This window comes from Struthio camelus, chromosome 23 (genome assembly GCF_040807025.1).
Source record: "Struthio camelus isolate bStrCam1 chromosome 23, bStrCam1.hap1, whole genome shotgun sequence".
Lineage (NCBI taxonomy): Eukaryota > Metazoa > Chordata > Aves > Struthioniformes > Struthionidae > Struthio > Struthio camelus.
The window spans coordinates 9265009-9279119 of record NC_090964.1 but is presented as its reverse complement, the minus strand read 5'-3'; the positions used below and the strand labels follow the sequence as shown (position 1 = coordinate 9279119).

General features: G+C 44.6%; 1 protein-coding gene across 2 annotated transcripts in view; it reads left to right on the top strand.

Annotated features, from left to right (window-relative positions):
* CSMD2 (CUB and Sushi multiple domains 2) overlaps positions 1–14111 on the top strand; it is a 373566-nt gene that overhangs the window by 174123 nt on the left and 185332 nt on the right. The window contains exons 1-2 of one of the 2 annotated variants that reach the window (XM_068917409.1): positions 8770–8897; positions 11566–11678. In XM_068917409.1, the coding sequence (XP_068773510.1) occupies positions 11576–11678 (103 nt within the window). In that variant the 5' untranslated portion in view covers positions 8770–8897; positions 11566–11575. Of the gene's footprint in view, positions 1–8769; positions 8898–11565; positions 11679–14111 lie in introns of those variants that run through there. The other variant, XM_068917408.1, reaches the window with a different exon arrangement.

The following is a 14111-nucleotide window of genomic DNA, read 5'->3' as shown; positions in this document are numbered from 1 at the left end:
GCTGTAACTTTAGGCTGGGAGGGTTGTTGCTGTCCTCTTAAGATCACGCGCTCTTAAAAATAAAGAAAATAAAAATAAATAATTCTGCCAGCTGCTTCTGATTTGGTGAGAGTGGTGAACAGGACTTGTGGTTCCCGAAGCCGAACAGTGCTGCCGTCGTCAATCAGTGCCCCGTTCGGAGGAATGGGGAAAGCTGTCGAGGGCTGGAGCTGCTCAGGCCTGCTGGCCCCGCGGGGCTGTCCGTCACCTGATTAGTTCAGACTTTTGCCTGGAGGCAGGAGCCATTAGACCTGGCTTACACCTGCCTCTGGAGGCTTTGCCACCTCACCTTGTTACACAGCCCATCACTTCTCTTCATCTTTAAGAGGGAGACAGAAGTACTGTGCCTGTAAAGATGTTTGTGTGCCGTTATTTATTATCAGCATTAAGTTGCAGTCTTATGTCGAAACTCCAGTCACATTCACATCCCACTGTGCTAAATGCAGAGCCAGAAAATAGTCTTTGAGAACTTGCAATTGCTGATTGCTTTCCTCCTCCTGAGGCTGCCTTGCGTTTTGCTGTAATTTCTACAGCCATGACTGCTGTGATTTTAGCATATCTTCGCAGAACTGGCAGTAACCTAAGCTTCAGTTTGCAGATCTTTGCTGTTTTTCCCCTGGTTTCTGTGACTTTCAGCTATATTGTAGAGGCTGAAAAAAAATAAAGCAACTCAGTCATGAGATGGCACACGGGCTCGTTTGGTGACAGCCTGTGACACCTGGCTCACTGTGGTGTTTTATGGCTTCCCTGTGGCTAAAATCCTGAACGCGATGTAAAGCTTGCAAGCATCCTTTAGGACTTCAAAGAGGTCACTGTATTTCTCTATGTGACAACCTCCTTTCCACCTCACTTCCAAAGGTGCTTTTTCTTCCAAATCTTGAGAGCTTGTGAGAGCAGGCGTGGATAGGTCCCTTTTTTCTTGTCCAGTACCTAACTAATGCATCATAAAAACATACCTGCTGATAAAACACGCTATAAACAGTGTCAGACTACAAAGGCTAAGTCCATAGAAGAAAATGGAAGGGCAAGCGTGAACTGCTGTGCCTGGTCCAGATGCGTGGTGAGCTTCAATCCAGACTCACTCCAGTTGTTACTCAAGCTTGGCGCTTTCAGTCAATAACGTGACATTTGAAGGTACGCAGGATAAGGCTGCTTAACCTTTTGGATCCTGCTGCCTTTTGAACAGCGTGGGCTGCGGAAAGGCAACGTCAGCAAATCCTTTGTGTTTGGAAGCGAAGGTGACTTGAGCTGGTTTTGCACCCTTTCCCAAAGGAAGCAGCTGCTGCAGTTGATGCTCTTGCCTGGAAACTGTGGACTGCAAATTGATTGTCTTTCAACTTTTTGGGCTCAGCCTTTAGAGTTTTTTGGGCTGACAGTTGTATAAGCATACCCTCTGGCTTTCCAGCTTCATCTGTAGATAAGTAGACCAACATTAATGGAACATAAATGCTTTTTTTTTTTTTTTTTTTTTTGACCGACAAAGACATGAGTATATCTGTGCATGCAGTGATGGAAAGGGTTGTTATTTATCAAGTAATAAATATAGCGTCTCTTGCTATCGACACATCTAACTCTGCCTGCACTGAGAAAAACAATCTCTGTAGCCGTGATAATAAGGCAGAAAGGGTTTATAGGAAATTGTAATAAAGTTGTAGCAGATTTCTTTGGGGGATTTGCAATGCAGCATTAGTAAGCTTCAAATGCATTAGCTGTTTTTCTGTTGTGTTGAATTAGCATTTGTTTTCTTCTGAATAGAATAAATATAATCATAGTTTGTTACCTTTCTTTTAGTATGACTGGAACCAAATGCTATTTCTGTAGTGAAAGTGTTGTGGTATGTACTTTTACGTTCGTCTGCAGCATGATCTCCCCTTCCAGTACCCGCTGTCATGCTTGGTGGGCTGTGTTGTTTGCAGTCTTGCTTTCCTTAGCTGTAAAGAAGCACGTTTGTGCCATCAGTTGACATCCATGCTATTGAATCCGCGTATAGTGAGGGTGGGTTGCAGTAAGAACAGCTCTTTTCTTTTGTGGGGGGAAAAAATGAGCCTTTTCTTTCTAATTTGCCAGAAGCTGGCAAGATCCACCTGTCAGTGGTGCTGTTCCAGTCCCTGAAACATATCCTGTACTGGAGGAAGAGCCACCTCTACCCTTCCTGAATAGCTGCAGTGTCTACATCGGCAAAGAGCGGGGATTTTTCACCTCCCGTTTTTGGGAGGGTCGCTGGGACCTGCCTCTCCCAGCTGCTGGTGTGCAGAAGAACGTGTTTTCCAGGCTCTGTCCCTTGTTTTAGTCTGCAGCAGAGCAGAGAAATGCTTCCGGGACTGTGTCACTGCAAATCTTTCTCCTGAAAGATTTGGGAATAATCTAGACTTTTTGCGCTTTGAAATTTGAACTTGAAGACCTGAGTAACATTTTGCAGTTGGAAGTATAGCATGGCTTGAGCTGTATTACAGTGAAGGCTAAGAGTAGCTTTCTGCTTCATGACCAACTCGAATGCTTTACAATTGCCTTTATTTAGTCTCCTTGCTATAGCAAGGCTCGTATCAAGTTATGCCTTTGTGTTGAAGGGGATTTTACTCCAAACTTGTAATTCTTCTGAATTCTCTTAATGCCTTGAAAACAAAGTATTTACCCGCAAGATGAGCTAATTGCTTTTTTAGGTCTAAAACTTAAAGTAAGCTGGGTGATAAACTAATCTGATTTCATTTCTGGCTTTGGAAGGGGTAAAACCAGGTATGCTCAACAGCTGGAATCTGAGCGGGTTCCTTCTCCAGTTGGTCACAAGACCCAAGTCTTGCAAATCCAAGACATTTTTTAGTGTTTGCAGATGGGTTTTTACACGGAGCTGCTGTGGTTGGGAGTCCCTCGGGATTCGTGAGCTGACAACAAAGGAGCAGCACAATGTGGGAAGCTGCACGCTCAGTGCCTCTCCTGAGCATAGTCTAGGCTTGTTTAACTGTTCCTCCGAAATACAGAGAGTTAAGTTTAAAGACCCACGTGTGTCCTTTGTCCCCTACACCAAGCAGTCGGGAGCAATAACTCGATCCAATTATTCAGTTTCCTTGTGAAAGTCCATTGTGAAAGGATGTCTCTTGTCACTGAAAAAGAAGGTGTAGAGGTACTTAAGTATGCTTTGCTTAAGAGATGAGACATGCTAAAATAAGGTGTTCGGAATGAGTAGTACTTCAGCTTTCATGATAATTTGAGTAGAGGTTTGGGTGAAAAGTTAAAAACACAGGTGAAGTGAGTAATAATACACAGGTACGAAGAGCTTTTGCAGTATGTCCCCTAGTTGTACTCAAAGGAAAAATTAATCTCCAAATAGCCACAACGCTACAGCGTAATAAAGACAGTATTTCTCTGCTATTTCAGTGAGGAAATTGGAGCTGGTATGAAGGCTTATGCGGTAGAGCTGGGGGCACCTGGGCGCTCCGGTCCACGTCCCTCCTGGGCCCTGCACGGTGCCTGGGGCAGCGATCTTGGTTAAACCGCGGCCCCAAAGTTCAGCAGTGCCTGTTCATTTCGCTCTTGCTCTGCTCACCCTTGTGCAGTGCGCGCGCTGCTTTTGAAGCCCTACTGACTGTGCCCGTCAGTCACAGTCCCAGGCAAGTCTCGCAGGAGCCAGTCATTAAACGTCCTACCTATGAGCAGTTTCTTCTGAATCTTACTCTGAAAAGCTCAGCATTCAACTCCCTTTTCCTAGATAGCGCTGGAGCGACCTTGGGAAAATAACCTCCTTCTCAGAGACTCGACTTACTCTGTTAAACCCCCTCCCCCAACAAAACCAGCTAATGGTATTCCTTTGTCTTTTATCTATTTGGGCTCATTTGGGAAAACATCGGAGCTGATGGTTGACTGCATCCCGATTCTGGACTGCACCAGGGCATGTGCCTACCTTCAAGTGTGTGCTTAAATCCATTATCTCAAAGTAAAGCACTTGAGGTAATGAGACGTCAAGTAGACGTCTTATCTTTAGTTGTGCCCTTTGACTTCACGTTCTCTTACGGTTTGTTTGTATAGCATCTGCACAGCGAATTGCTCGGTGTGTTAGGGTTCTTTAGGAAGTACTGAGGTCAAATTCATGCTAATCACATTTCAGGGAGGTTAAAATTGGGTCTTCTGTCTGCAAATATCTCCTTCCACTATTCTGGTGCTTCTAGCACACTTCCTAACATATTATTGGTGGTGGCTGTTGTTGTTGTTGTTTTTTTTTTTTTTGCTTGTTCTCCCCATGTGAAACCAAGTTAAAGCAGGAATTGGGACTGTAAATAGATAATGGTGTGTGAATGCAGATTCGCCAGTGCTCTCTATGTACAATAATACTAATTGTGCCAAGGGAGGAATGACTCAAGTGGTATAAATATTTAATGCCTGAATTCGATGTAAAATACAAGAACGAAAAAAGAAATAAACTAAAACAGTTGAGGAAAACATGCTTCACTGCTTTTGCTCAGAAGGGGAGTTTTGATACCATTAACCTTTCTGTATTATGTAATAAAGGTTCTGAGGAGCTATGTTTAACTTGGAGGCTTCAAATTTCACTTAAGAAAAAATACCTTAATGCTCTGATTAAAAACAACATTGGAGGGCATTTGAGAAAATCAGTAAAATGGTCAGAACCTGGTTCTGAAGAGATGTGTTTTTTGCAGGCTGACTTGCTAACCTTGCAGACACCCCCAAAAGCGGGTGCTGGGGGCAGCGTGCGGCCTCCCCGCTGTCCTGCCAGCCCGGGAGACGGAGGGAAGAACAAAATTCTGCCGGGGCAAATGCCAGGGTTTCTGAGCAAGAGCAAAGAATTTGCAAATACCTGATAGGGGAAACAACCAGTTAAGAGCACTTTGGAGGTTATAGCTGAATGGTTTTTTTTCAGAAGTTCAGCTCGTAAGAAATTAAAAAGAAACCTGGTAGAGCAGACGGACAGCTTCACATAGCACACTGCCTGTTTCCTCAGCAACTGAATCTGCTCTGAAGTGGCAAAAAGTGCGTGAGCATGCCTTGCAAGCCCATGTTTCTCTCTAGCTCGTTTAAAACTTGAGATCGCAGCGTGAACTCATCTTGCATGCGTGTTGAGCCTCTCCTAACATAGTCCTCCCCTGCCATGCTGATATGAAAACTGTAGTTAGGACTGGCTTCCTCATCAGAAAGACATGTAAATAAACTTTGCCAACCTTGTTCAACCACAAAGTGACCCAACTCCTCCTAAAGTGGCTTTTTTTTCTTCTTCTTTTTATACTTATTCGGAGAAGAGGGAAGATGAAAATGGTCGTTCGCTTTCAAAGCCTCCTGTCTGCGCGGGAACCCGCTGGGTTCCCAACAGTGGACAGCAGCTCTTTGTTCTCGTTATTCGGCAGTGTGTATCTGTTGCGGTCGGCGTGGGGAGCCGGGCGCCTGCTGTCCTCATGAAGTTACCTGAGTGTGTACTGGAAAAGTCACTTTTTGATATCTCTAGTTCACAAAGGACTGCAGCATAAAAAGGTATAATCTGTTCCCTATCCACTGTGATTGGAATGAGCTTAAATTGCAGGAAGAAATATTCAAGCTTAGACACAAAAAACATTCTTACTTGCTTAATCCTCACTACCGTCTATTTTTTCTGAGGCTGTTAAGTGTGTTTTAAGCTATTACATGAATTCCAGTATTTTCTTGAGGGTCTGTGCACTGATTGCTTGACATTGGTGTTAAAGACGTTCAAAACTTAATCAGTTTTATTCAATATCACGTAAGACCGGAACTGTTGTTAGGCCTGTTTTAACAAGTCTCTGCTCGGGCAAAGTGTTTGTGTGGTTTGAAATGGTAACCTTTGCTTTCAAGGGCCTCTCATGGGTAGAGCATAAGGCAAAACGTCCAAAAATGTGTGTCCTCGCAGGACTTGACTTAAGCAATAGTTGAAATGAGTTTTAACAGAAAAGCTGTTCTCACATTTCTCAGTCTCAAGACTGGTGAGACAGAGGGAAGAGCCTGATTCTCATCTAAACTTCATTGCCTCCGCCACCCTCTCGTTGCTGCCGGAAACTTGCTTTGTATTTTCAGGCTCAAAAAGTCAAAGCTGTGAAATTTAAATTTTAGGGTGGAAGCCCCCCTTTCCCCCCCCCCCCCCCCTGCTCTCCCCCTGTTGATTTTACTTCAAAAACAATTCTGGCATAGCTAGTTAGTCATTCCAAAGCCTTAGATTTCCAGTTAACCTGTTGCCACATTCAGGAAGCTGAATATTTAATCAAGTGATTCATCTCTCCTGATGATGGCAGCTGGGAAAGAAAGGGATGGGGGGGTGGGGAGATGGAAAACTTTTCAACTCTCTTGATGTTCAAGTTACTAATAGACTCATTAAAAACAAAAAACCAGAAATCTGGAAAAATATAGTGGCAAAGGTCCAAACTACCAGGGGCTTTTATTTACATGACTCACTAGACTATTATAAATTCAATCATATATTGGGCTAATGGTAGGTGTTGAAAATTCGGTGCACATAATGTAGTATAAATGTGTACTGGGGAACGTGGGAAGAAGTGCCTGCTGCTTTTAATTAGCTCTGGGCTTTGCTAAGTCTCTGCAATGTAGTTCCTCCTTTTTATTGAAAGATAGCAAGGTGGCTTTGGGCTTATGAAGAAAAGCAATGTGACCTTGAACAGTCGGAGGTACAAACATTGCGTGGCCTCTCGGTGTCATCGCATGATCAGCAGCTGCTCTGAAAGCCCGTTGCAGCCCTCGCCACGTGCCTGTCTGTGCCGCGGTGTGGACCGGCGCTGCTTGGCGTCTCTCTGTGCGCGGAGTGGTCGGTGGTAGCTCCTGCAGGAGCTCCTTGGGTTTTTTCCTTGGGCCGTTCCCCTGGTTTTGGCGATGGCTGTTGGCTCTCAGCTGCTGAGCATCCTTCCTGTTAGATGGGGCTCCACAGCAGCAGCCACGGTATTTGCATGCAGGGTCCATGCAGCTGCTTCAATTCAATTGTATGCATCTGTAATTAAATATTCCGTTATCAATTAACCATTAATGCTTCCTTGTGATTATTTTAAACCTGTGGGAGCCTTATGGCTAAAAGTTAGCTGTTAACTGCTGGTGAGCATGATGTTTCTTATTAAATACGTAGCTGTAGCCGTGTTACTTCTTATCCATCAGAACTTCTGCTCCTGCAGCCCATCCAGCTGGGTGTCAGGCAATGCATTGGTGCCTGGGGTGTGAACTGTCACTCTGCATCTCTTCAGCTTAAGAGGTTGCTGTCGAGGGAAGGCAGCTGAGAGATGTGTAGCATTTGGGATGCTGTATGCATGGCGGCCAGCCTGCTGGCCACACCAGTCAGGATAGGAGAGGCTGCAGCCTTTGCACGGGAGCACGTGCCTCTCTGCACGCTCCTACTGGCGATGCCGGGTTCCTCTCCTCCTTGCGCCCTTCGTCCAGGCGGAGCTGAGCGGCTGAGGTGGCCTGTGCCTGCCCGGGGCACAGGGGGGGCTGCAGCACAGCCCTGCGGACCCACCGGATTCGGGATGGTGTGCACGGCCTCTGCTCTCACCGCAGCCTAGGCCCAAGCATGGAGGTTGTTATAGTGCCCCTGCTGCTGTGCGATTCAGTTTAAACCTAGAATTGGTCTTAGAGCGCTTAGAGTTTTAAAGGGGAGCTGAGATTTTTAGTGTAAAGCGGCAATAAACCGAACCTTTGAGGAGGGCCCTGCAAAGGAGGAAAAAGGAGCTTGAATTCAAATTTTCTCGACAGCAGGGAAACCGCCTGTTTCTTCACTAGGCAAAGGTAATGGTTCAACCCAATGTGCTACAGGGCTGATGGAAAGACTGTCCTTGGGCCTGAGCTAGGACTGAAAAAAGTTTTTTTCACTTAGTTGCTTCGTGCTGTGTAAGATTACAGCTGCCTCGGGACCGTAGAGGGACGGCAGCGCTCGCGGATTAATGCCCCTTCTGCAACCTGCAGAGATTGCCCTCCTTGGGTTACGCGTTGGGGGCTCCAGGCTCAGTGCAGATACAGAAGCTGGAGTTAAATCTCTGCAAGCAATTAAATTAATTAAAAGGCAAGGCCTTTATTTTCCTGAACCAGATTCCATTAAAGAGGCCCCATTTAACTGGACTGAATTAAAAAACAAAAAAAACAACTTTAATTGCTTGAGTACTCTTATATGGTGTCTGAAAAAGCAATTTAGTGGTGAGATAAGAAATGCTCCTCACCTGTTTAGACATTAATGTGTTCACCCCCCCCCCCACCCCCCCAGGCGAATTATTACCCTTCTTTAGAAGGAGAGAAATAAAATGGGAAGAATTCAGAAACAGTAGTAGGTGCCTGTCTTTGCTACAGCTGAAGTCAGCAGATACTCACGTTCTTCCACTAGCATCTTTGGCTTGCTGGTGGTTTGTCACCATTTGTTCTCCTCTTTATGTCTGTGGGGTTTTTTTTCTGAACTGTTGATGTTGTGCTTGTGCACAGTGCCTTTCCAGGTGTGCGTCCCGGTGGTTGGTTGGGCTCCTGATGCTCAGCAAAGATGGCCCTGCTGGGACTGTGGGCTGTAGGCTGAGACGTGGGTAAGGAGAGAGCAGCTGCTTCCTTTTTGCCATCCTTATCAGCGTATCTCAGCTGTTGCTTCAGTGCAAAATCAGAATTGGATCACGATGAGCAGCACAACCTGTGGTCTAAAACGGCTACAAATACCACAGCCTGCCACCTGACATTAGCAATAAGCTGCTTAACTTCAGAAATAAAAGGGATGGGGAGATAAAAGGGAGGAGAAGGGAGTCTCTTAGACTGGAGCCCTGGAGAATAGTCTTTTTCTCTCCTGAGTTTAAGTGCTGGAATACACAGACATGAGAACCTGATAGCGATTTTTGGGCCGATTCAGTCCTTTCTGAAAGCTGTCAGCGTCTCCAGTGAGTAATGCATGGTGCTGGAGAATTTCCATACAGGAAACAGGGAGCCATTTTCTTTCACCGTAAATCTCCTCTAGTTCTTTTTAGCAGGGCGAAGTGGGTGCAAAGTGATTGATTGTGTGATTCTGGGGATTCTTGTGGCTGTGATTGATTTTGCTTTCGATAATTATGCATACTATTGCAAAGGTAGCAACGCTAGCAAGAAGTGCAATCCATTAATTTTTCTAATTGATTTTCAAAATGTTAATTCACTCTACTGGTAGAGTTCTAGCTGTTAACTTCATATACCCAGGATCCTTGAAAGTTAATACAGGACTACTCATCTACTTAAAAGTAATAGTACATGTGAGTAGGTTACTAGTGTGGAGATTACTGAATCTGCTTCTCAAAGGGGTATGCATAATAAAAATAAATGAGGGGGGACAGGAGGGTGAAATGCTGCCTCACATTCAGGCAGATTAATTTTATTGTTCTCTAGTTCTTATATTAGGTAATTGAATTACTCAGCTCTACACAGTTATGAAAGCAAAATTTGGCTTTGCATACCTAAAGATTATTTATAAGAAGTTTGGCTGTTGATTCAGAATGAATAATAAAATAACCTTTGGGGGGGGGGTGGTAGTGTTAAGTTTAAACGTGTTGTCATAACAACTAGCTATAGTAACTTTCTCGGGGTTGGTTTTAGACCTCCCATGTTTGGTCTCAGCCTAAAATGTGATTATTTGAACTTATTTGGAGAAGTTTCGAATTAAATTGGTTCAGCTGTCGTTGAGTTATTTCAAGGATGGAGGAATGCCATATAGAATGTATATTTTAACACCTATTTCAAAAGGCTCTGCAAGAATGAAATGAAAATAATCAATAGATAAATGGTCAGGAATAATCTTAAACAATTTTATAGTTTAAGGAGTGTTTTCAGTCGCACTTCATAATTATGCAGAATTCAGCCACATGCTAGAAGTTAATGCATGGTTTGAAGTCTGTACTGTAGGTGGCAGAGATGCATTAGTTATGCAGTATAATTATCTTGGCTGCTTCATCAACGAGTAGCACAGGATTATGTTGAAGTTCATCTGCCATTAGTAAATGCGCTGCCAAGTATCATCCTGGATTCTTGCTACTTGCTTTAGAAAAAGGTAGAACTTATCTCTGGAGGTGTTAAATCACTGAAGGACTTTCTAAATACTTTCTTGGTTATCTGCTCTGTTGTTGGAAGTGTGCAGTTATAAAATTTGAAGTATCCCTGTGAGTTGAGAGTTACAGAATCCTTTTGCCTTCATCCAAAAAAGAAGAAGTATTAGAATACCAGTAACTTTTAAATAAGTGACAGTCTGTGATTAAAAAATGAAAGTGGACTTTGTTAACAATAATAGGATTCCATGATAGCTTTTGTCATGGTGGTTTTGTTTGCCTCGCTGTGGTTAATGTTACCGTTATATACCTCAGTTCAAGGGTGCTGTGACTTAGGTAAACCTTGTTCCAGACGAAGCCTCGGCATGTGACAGCCCAGCCAAGGATTATGGGCTTTTTCTTTCCTGGAATTTAATAAAGCAAGCAGCATAATAATTGGGGATTTGGGGGGGGGGGGGGGGAAGCAGGAAGAGAACAGTTGCCAAAAGGACTGGAAATGGACTGTGGAGCTTTCCCCCTCAAGTTTGATGGTTGTAATCTTCTCCAGGTTGGAATAGGTCATAAATCATCGCTGTTTGCTAGCTATTTCCAGTAAAAGAAAATCACGTGTGCAACTCTTTGCCTTCCTCAGTTAAATTAAACATTTTTGTTAGCAGCCTTCACCAATGATGAAGGCAGGAATGAGCTCAAGAGTCGAGCTCATCTTGCATAGCTTAGGTGTAGTGTGTCCGCTGCGATGTATTAGTCATTTCCCTTTGCTATCGGTAAGATACAAAAGGTGACACAAAGCAACCAGTTTACGACTATCTTGTAATTTCTGCTCGTTCCCTGTGGTATAGGAGAAGGTTTGAGCCTCTCGACTGTCCTTTTCGACTTGTTTCGTTTGTCTCGTATCACAGACGTTTTCAAGGTTGAACTCTGCCCCCCATATTCTGTGCCTTGAAAGAAAAGGCAAACAGAAAACCCTGTAGCTATAAATGTGTAACCCTCCGATGGGAAGAGGACAAGCCAAGGAATGCACGCCTTCACAGGAGTGACTGAGTAAATATACTATTAAGACAGAAAACAGAAGAAAAGACCCAAAAAAGAGCAATCCTGAATTGTTGATGGCTTCTCCATTTAGTTCACACTGCCAAATTTTTTAGTTTAGGAGAAGCTGAGCGAGTGATAAAAGGACAGGTGAGCTGCAGCTGACCCAAGGGTGGTTCTGTGTCCTGGCTGGGGCGGGAGGTCCCGCGCTGCCGGCGCCCGGCAGCCCTCCCGTTCCCTAGGGAAGAGCAAGAGCTCTCCCTCTCTGGGGACGTTCCCTCGGCACTGGAGGGGCTCGACTCGCGCAACCCGAGGCTCCAGGGGCCTGCGCTAAATAAGGGCATTTGAATCAGTTTTTCCTTTGTATGAGGTGCTTTCTTTGAGCAGATAGTACTTGTTCAGCATCTCTTTCATTCGTGTAGGAGAAAGATTGACTGGAAGGGCAGGCTTTTTAGTGTAATTCCCATGTCAAAATAATATTTGACTGTTATTGGTTGGTTTCTTGCAGGTTTACTGGAATGAATCTGCCTGCCCCAGTTATCAGCAGTAAAAATTGGCTGCGGCTTCACTTCACATCAGATGGCAACCACAGGCAAAAGGGGTTCAGTGCCCAATATCAAGGTAAATGGTTATTGCCCAGTCTGCCTATTCACAGTGCATATTTAGCCAACTTTTTTCCCTCCAGGAATCTCCAATTAACTTCCTGCATGATTCTTTTGTAGCCCGTTAACCTTATTTTCCAGCAGGGCGTCCAGGCTTCATCGTGTCTTGTGCTGCTGGCAACGTATTGTGTGAACACTTGTGTGCTGCTGGAAGGATCGTTGGCACTGAATGCTTCGTTAGCAGAAGCAGACCTTGTTTTGCCCTGCAGCTCCAGTGGAGATGACTGGGATATGGCAGTGCAAACAGGGTGCTGCGAGGCAAAGGGCAGCGTAGCGTTCTGCACGGTGACACCGCTAAAGCGAGAGCTACCTTAGTCTGTTTTGAATGAGGCATAGACTGTCCTGTATTTATTGCTCCTCTGTAGAGGGATGAATTTCAGTTTTGGGATCTCAGGATGCTGTTGAGAGGGACACAAGTCAAGCAGAGACAAGATCCTGTTACGAGGTTTGTAGGCAATCGCAGGAAACTGCAATTAAGTGATTTGCCAGTCTCGTGAACTGGAGCTCGTACCACTGTCTTTCTGGAAATGAAGGTTCAAAAATCAATTAGCCCTTACATACAGCAACCGTAAGGATATTGAGGCAAATACAGCATCACCTCCAGGCCACAGTCTTCCCCATGGTGGGGGCTGTATGAGTGGCTGGGATTAGAGCGACAGAATTAGTGACGGAGCTGCAGCGTAACAGGATTACCTGCAGCAGCACGAGGAAGGGGAGGCAGGATCAGGTAAGAACATGCTGCTCTTGCGTTTTCTCACAGGGTGTTATTTAGTTATTAACTGTTTTTGTGCAGGAATATGCAATGCAATTCAGCGGGATAAGTAGAGAAAAAGGCGGGTCTTGTATTCTTTTAACCACCTGCAACGCAGAGTTGGGCAGTCAGCAGAGGCCTGGGGAGCTGTGCTGAGACGCCAGCCCTTTGGGCTTTCCCAGTGACCTCTGCCTGTGGCCGAGGAGGAAGCTGAAACGCTTCTCCAGCGTTCCTGGCGCTGTGGGCGCCGGAAGGTTTCGTCACCACGCCCATTTGTGACCCCATGGGCACCAAAACCAGGTGGGTTTGGGCTGGATTACTTAGAACTGGCAACACCCTTCTCCCAGAGGGCTTGGAAGCGTTTGTGGCTGCGGCAGCGTGCCGTGCTGTCGTCGGCTGGGTTGGATGGGGGAGTGAGGCAGGGAAGCAGCAGGAATGACTGTTCAGTTCCTCCTCCGTCCTCCGGCTCTGTCTGTCAGCGCAGTTCAGCATCCTTCCTCCAAGGGAAGCAACGGGGCTTGGATGAGAAGTGCTCTGTAGCCCTAGACGAGTAGGAACAAAGCGGAAAGAAGAGGAGTTTCCTTTGGTAAAGCTGTAAACAAAGCTGTCCCTGTTTGTTCAGCCCTATCAATGTTATCATGGCCTAAACATGGGCTTGCTTTATGAATCACCATCATTACTTTTCTTTCCTTCCTCTGTAATCACAGTCTTAAATTATTTAAAAAAAAATCTTTGTTTTTTCTTTATAACACAAATGAATGCATGCAACTGATGGCTCTTGATATGACATTTTCCTTTGCAGTGATGATTGCTGCTTTCTATTAAAACACCTGTCTGAATCATCCTTTTTTTCCTAAATAGAAAAGTAAAGATTAATGTTATAATTTCCTCTGATTAGATAAATGTCAGGGGGTTCTAATCTAGCACGCTCCTTGGAAACTGTTTTGTTAGAGATAATGAACTGTGCTTTTGTGTATTTAAAAGAGGAACTTAAAAATGTGCTCTTGGAACGGTATTGAGGCAGGACCTCCACCTAGCTGGTGAAGGGGATCTGACACCCATTTGTTAGGCATTTCTGTTCTGTGAGGCTTTTTCCATCCCTCTTGTAGGAGTGATCGAGAATCTTTTCCTTACAGTACACAGCCCTGCTGTGTCCCCACACGCAATACGCCTTCCTGCTACCCCTCGTTTTCCATGTCTGCAATGTTTCAAATACTCAGAATCAAGAATCAGACCTGAAAATAGTACAGATGCCTTAAAAAAAAAAAAAAAAAAAAGAAAGAAAGAAAAGAAAAGCCCCAAACAACCAACAAAAGTATCTTCTCTAAGCTGTCAGAAAACTATTGGGACTTCTTATTTGCTCAGGCTGTTCTGCAGACTAAAATAGGCAAATTTTTGCCTTTTCTGGACTCAGGAGGTTTTTGTACATTCACGTGTTTCCAGAAAAAGCACAGATTACTTTGAGACCCCTGTTCAAACCATCCAAATAAGTAATTTTGTTCATAGCCTGTCTTGTTGTCAGGGTCTTTCTATCTTTTGAAGGAGCTTTAAGTACTTTAAAAAAAAAAAAAAAAAAGGCAAAAAGCACAGCACCAGAGATACAGGCTGGATTGTTGCAGTCAATGAAGTCTGTGTCCATAG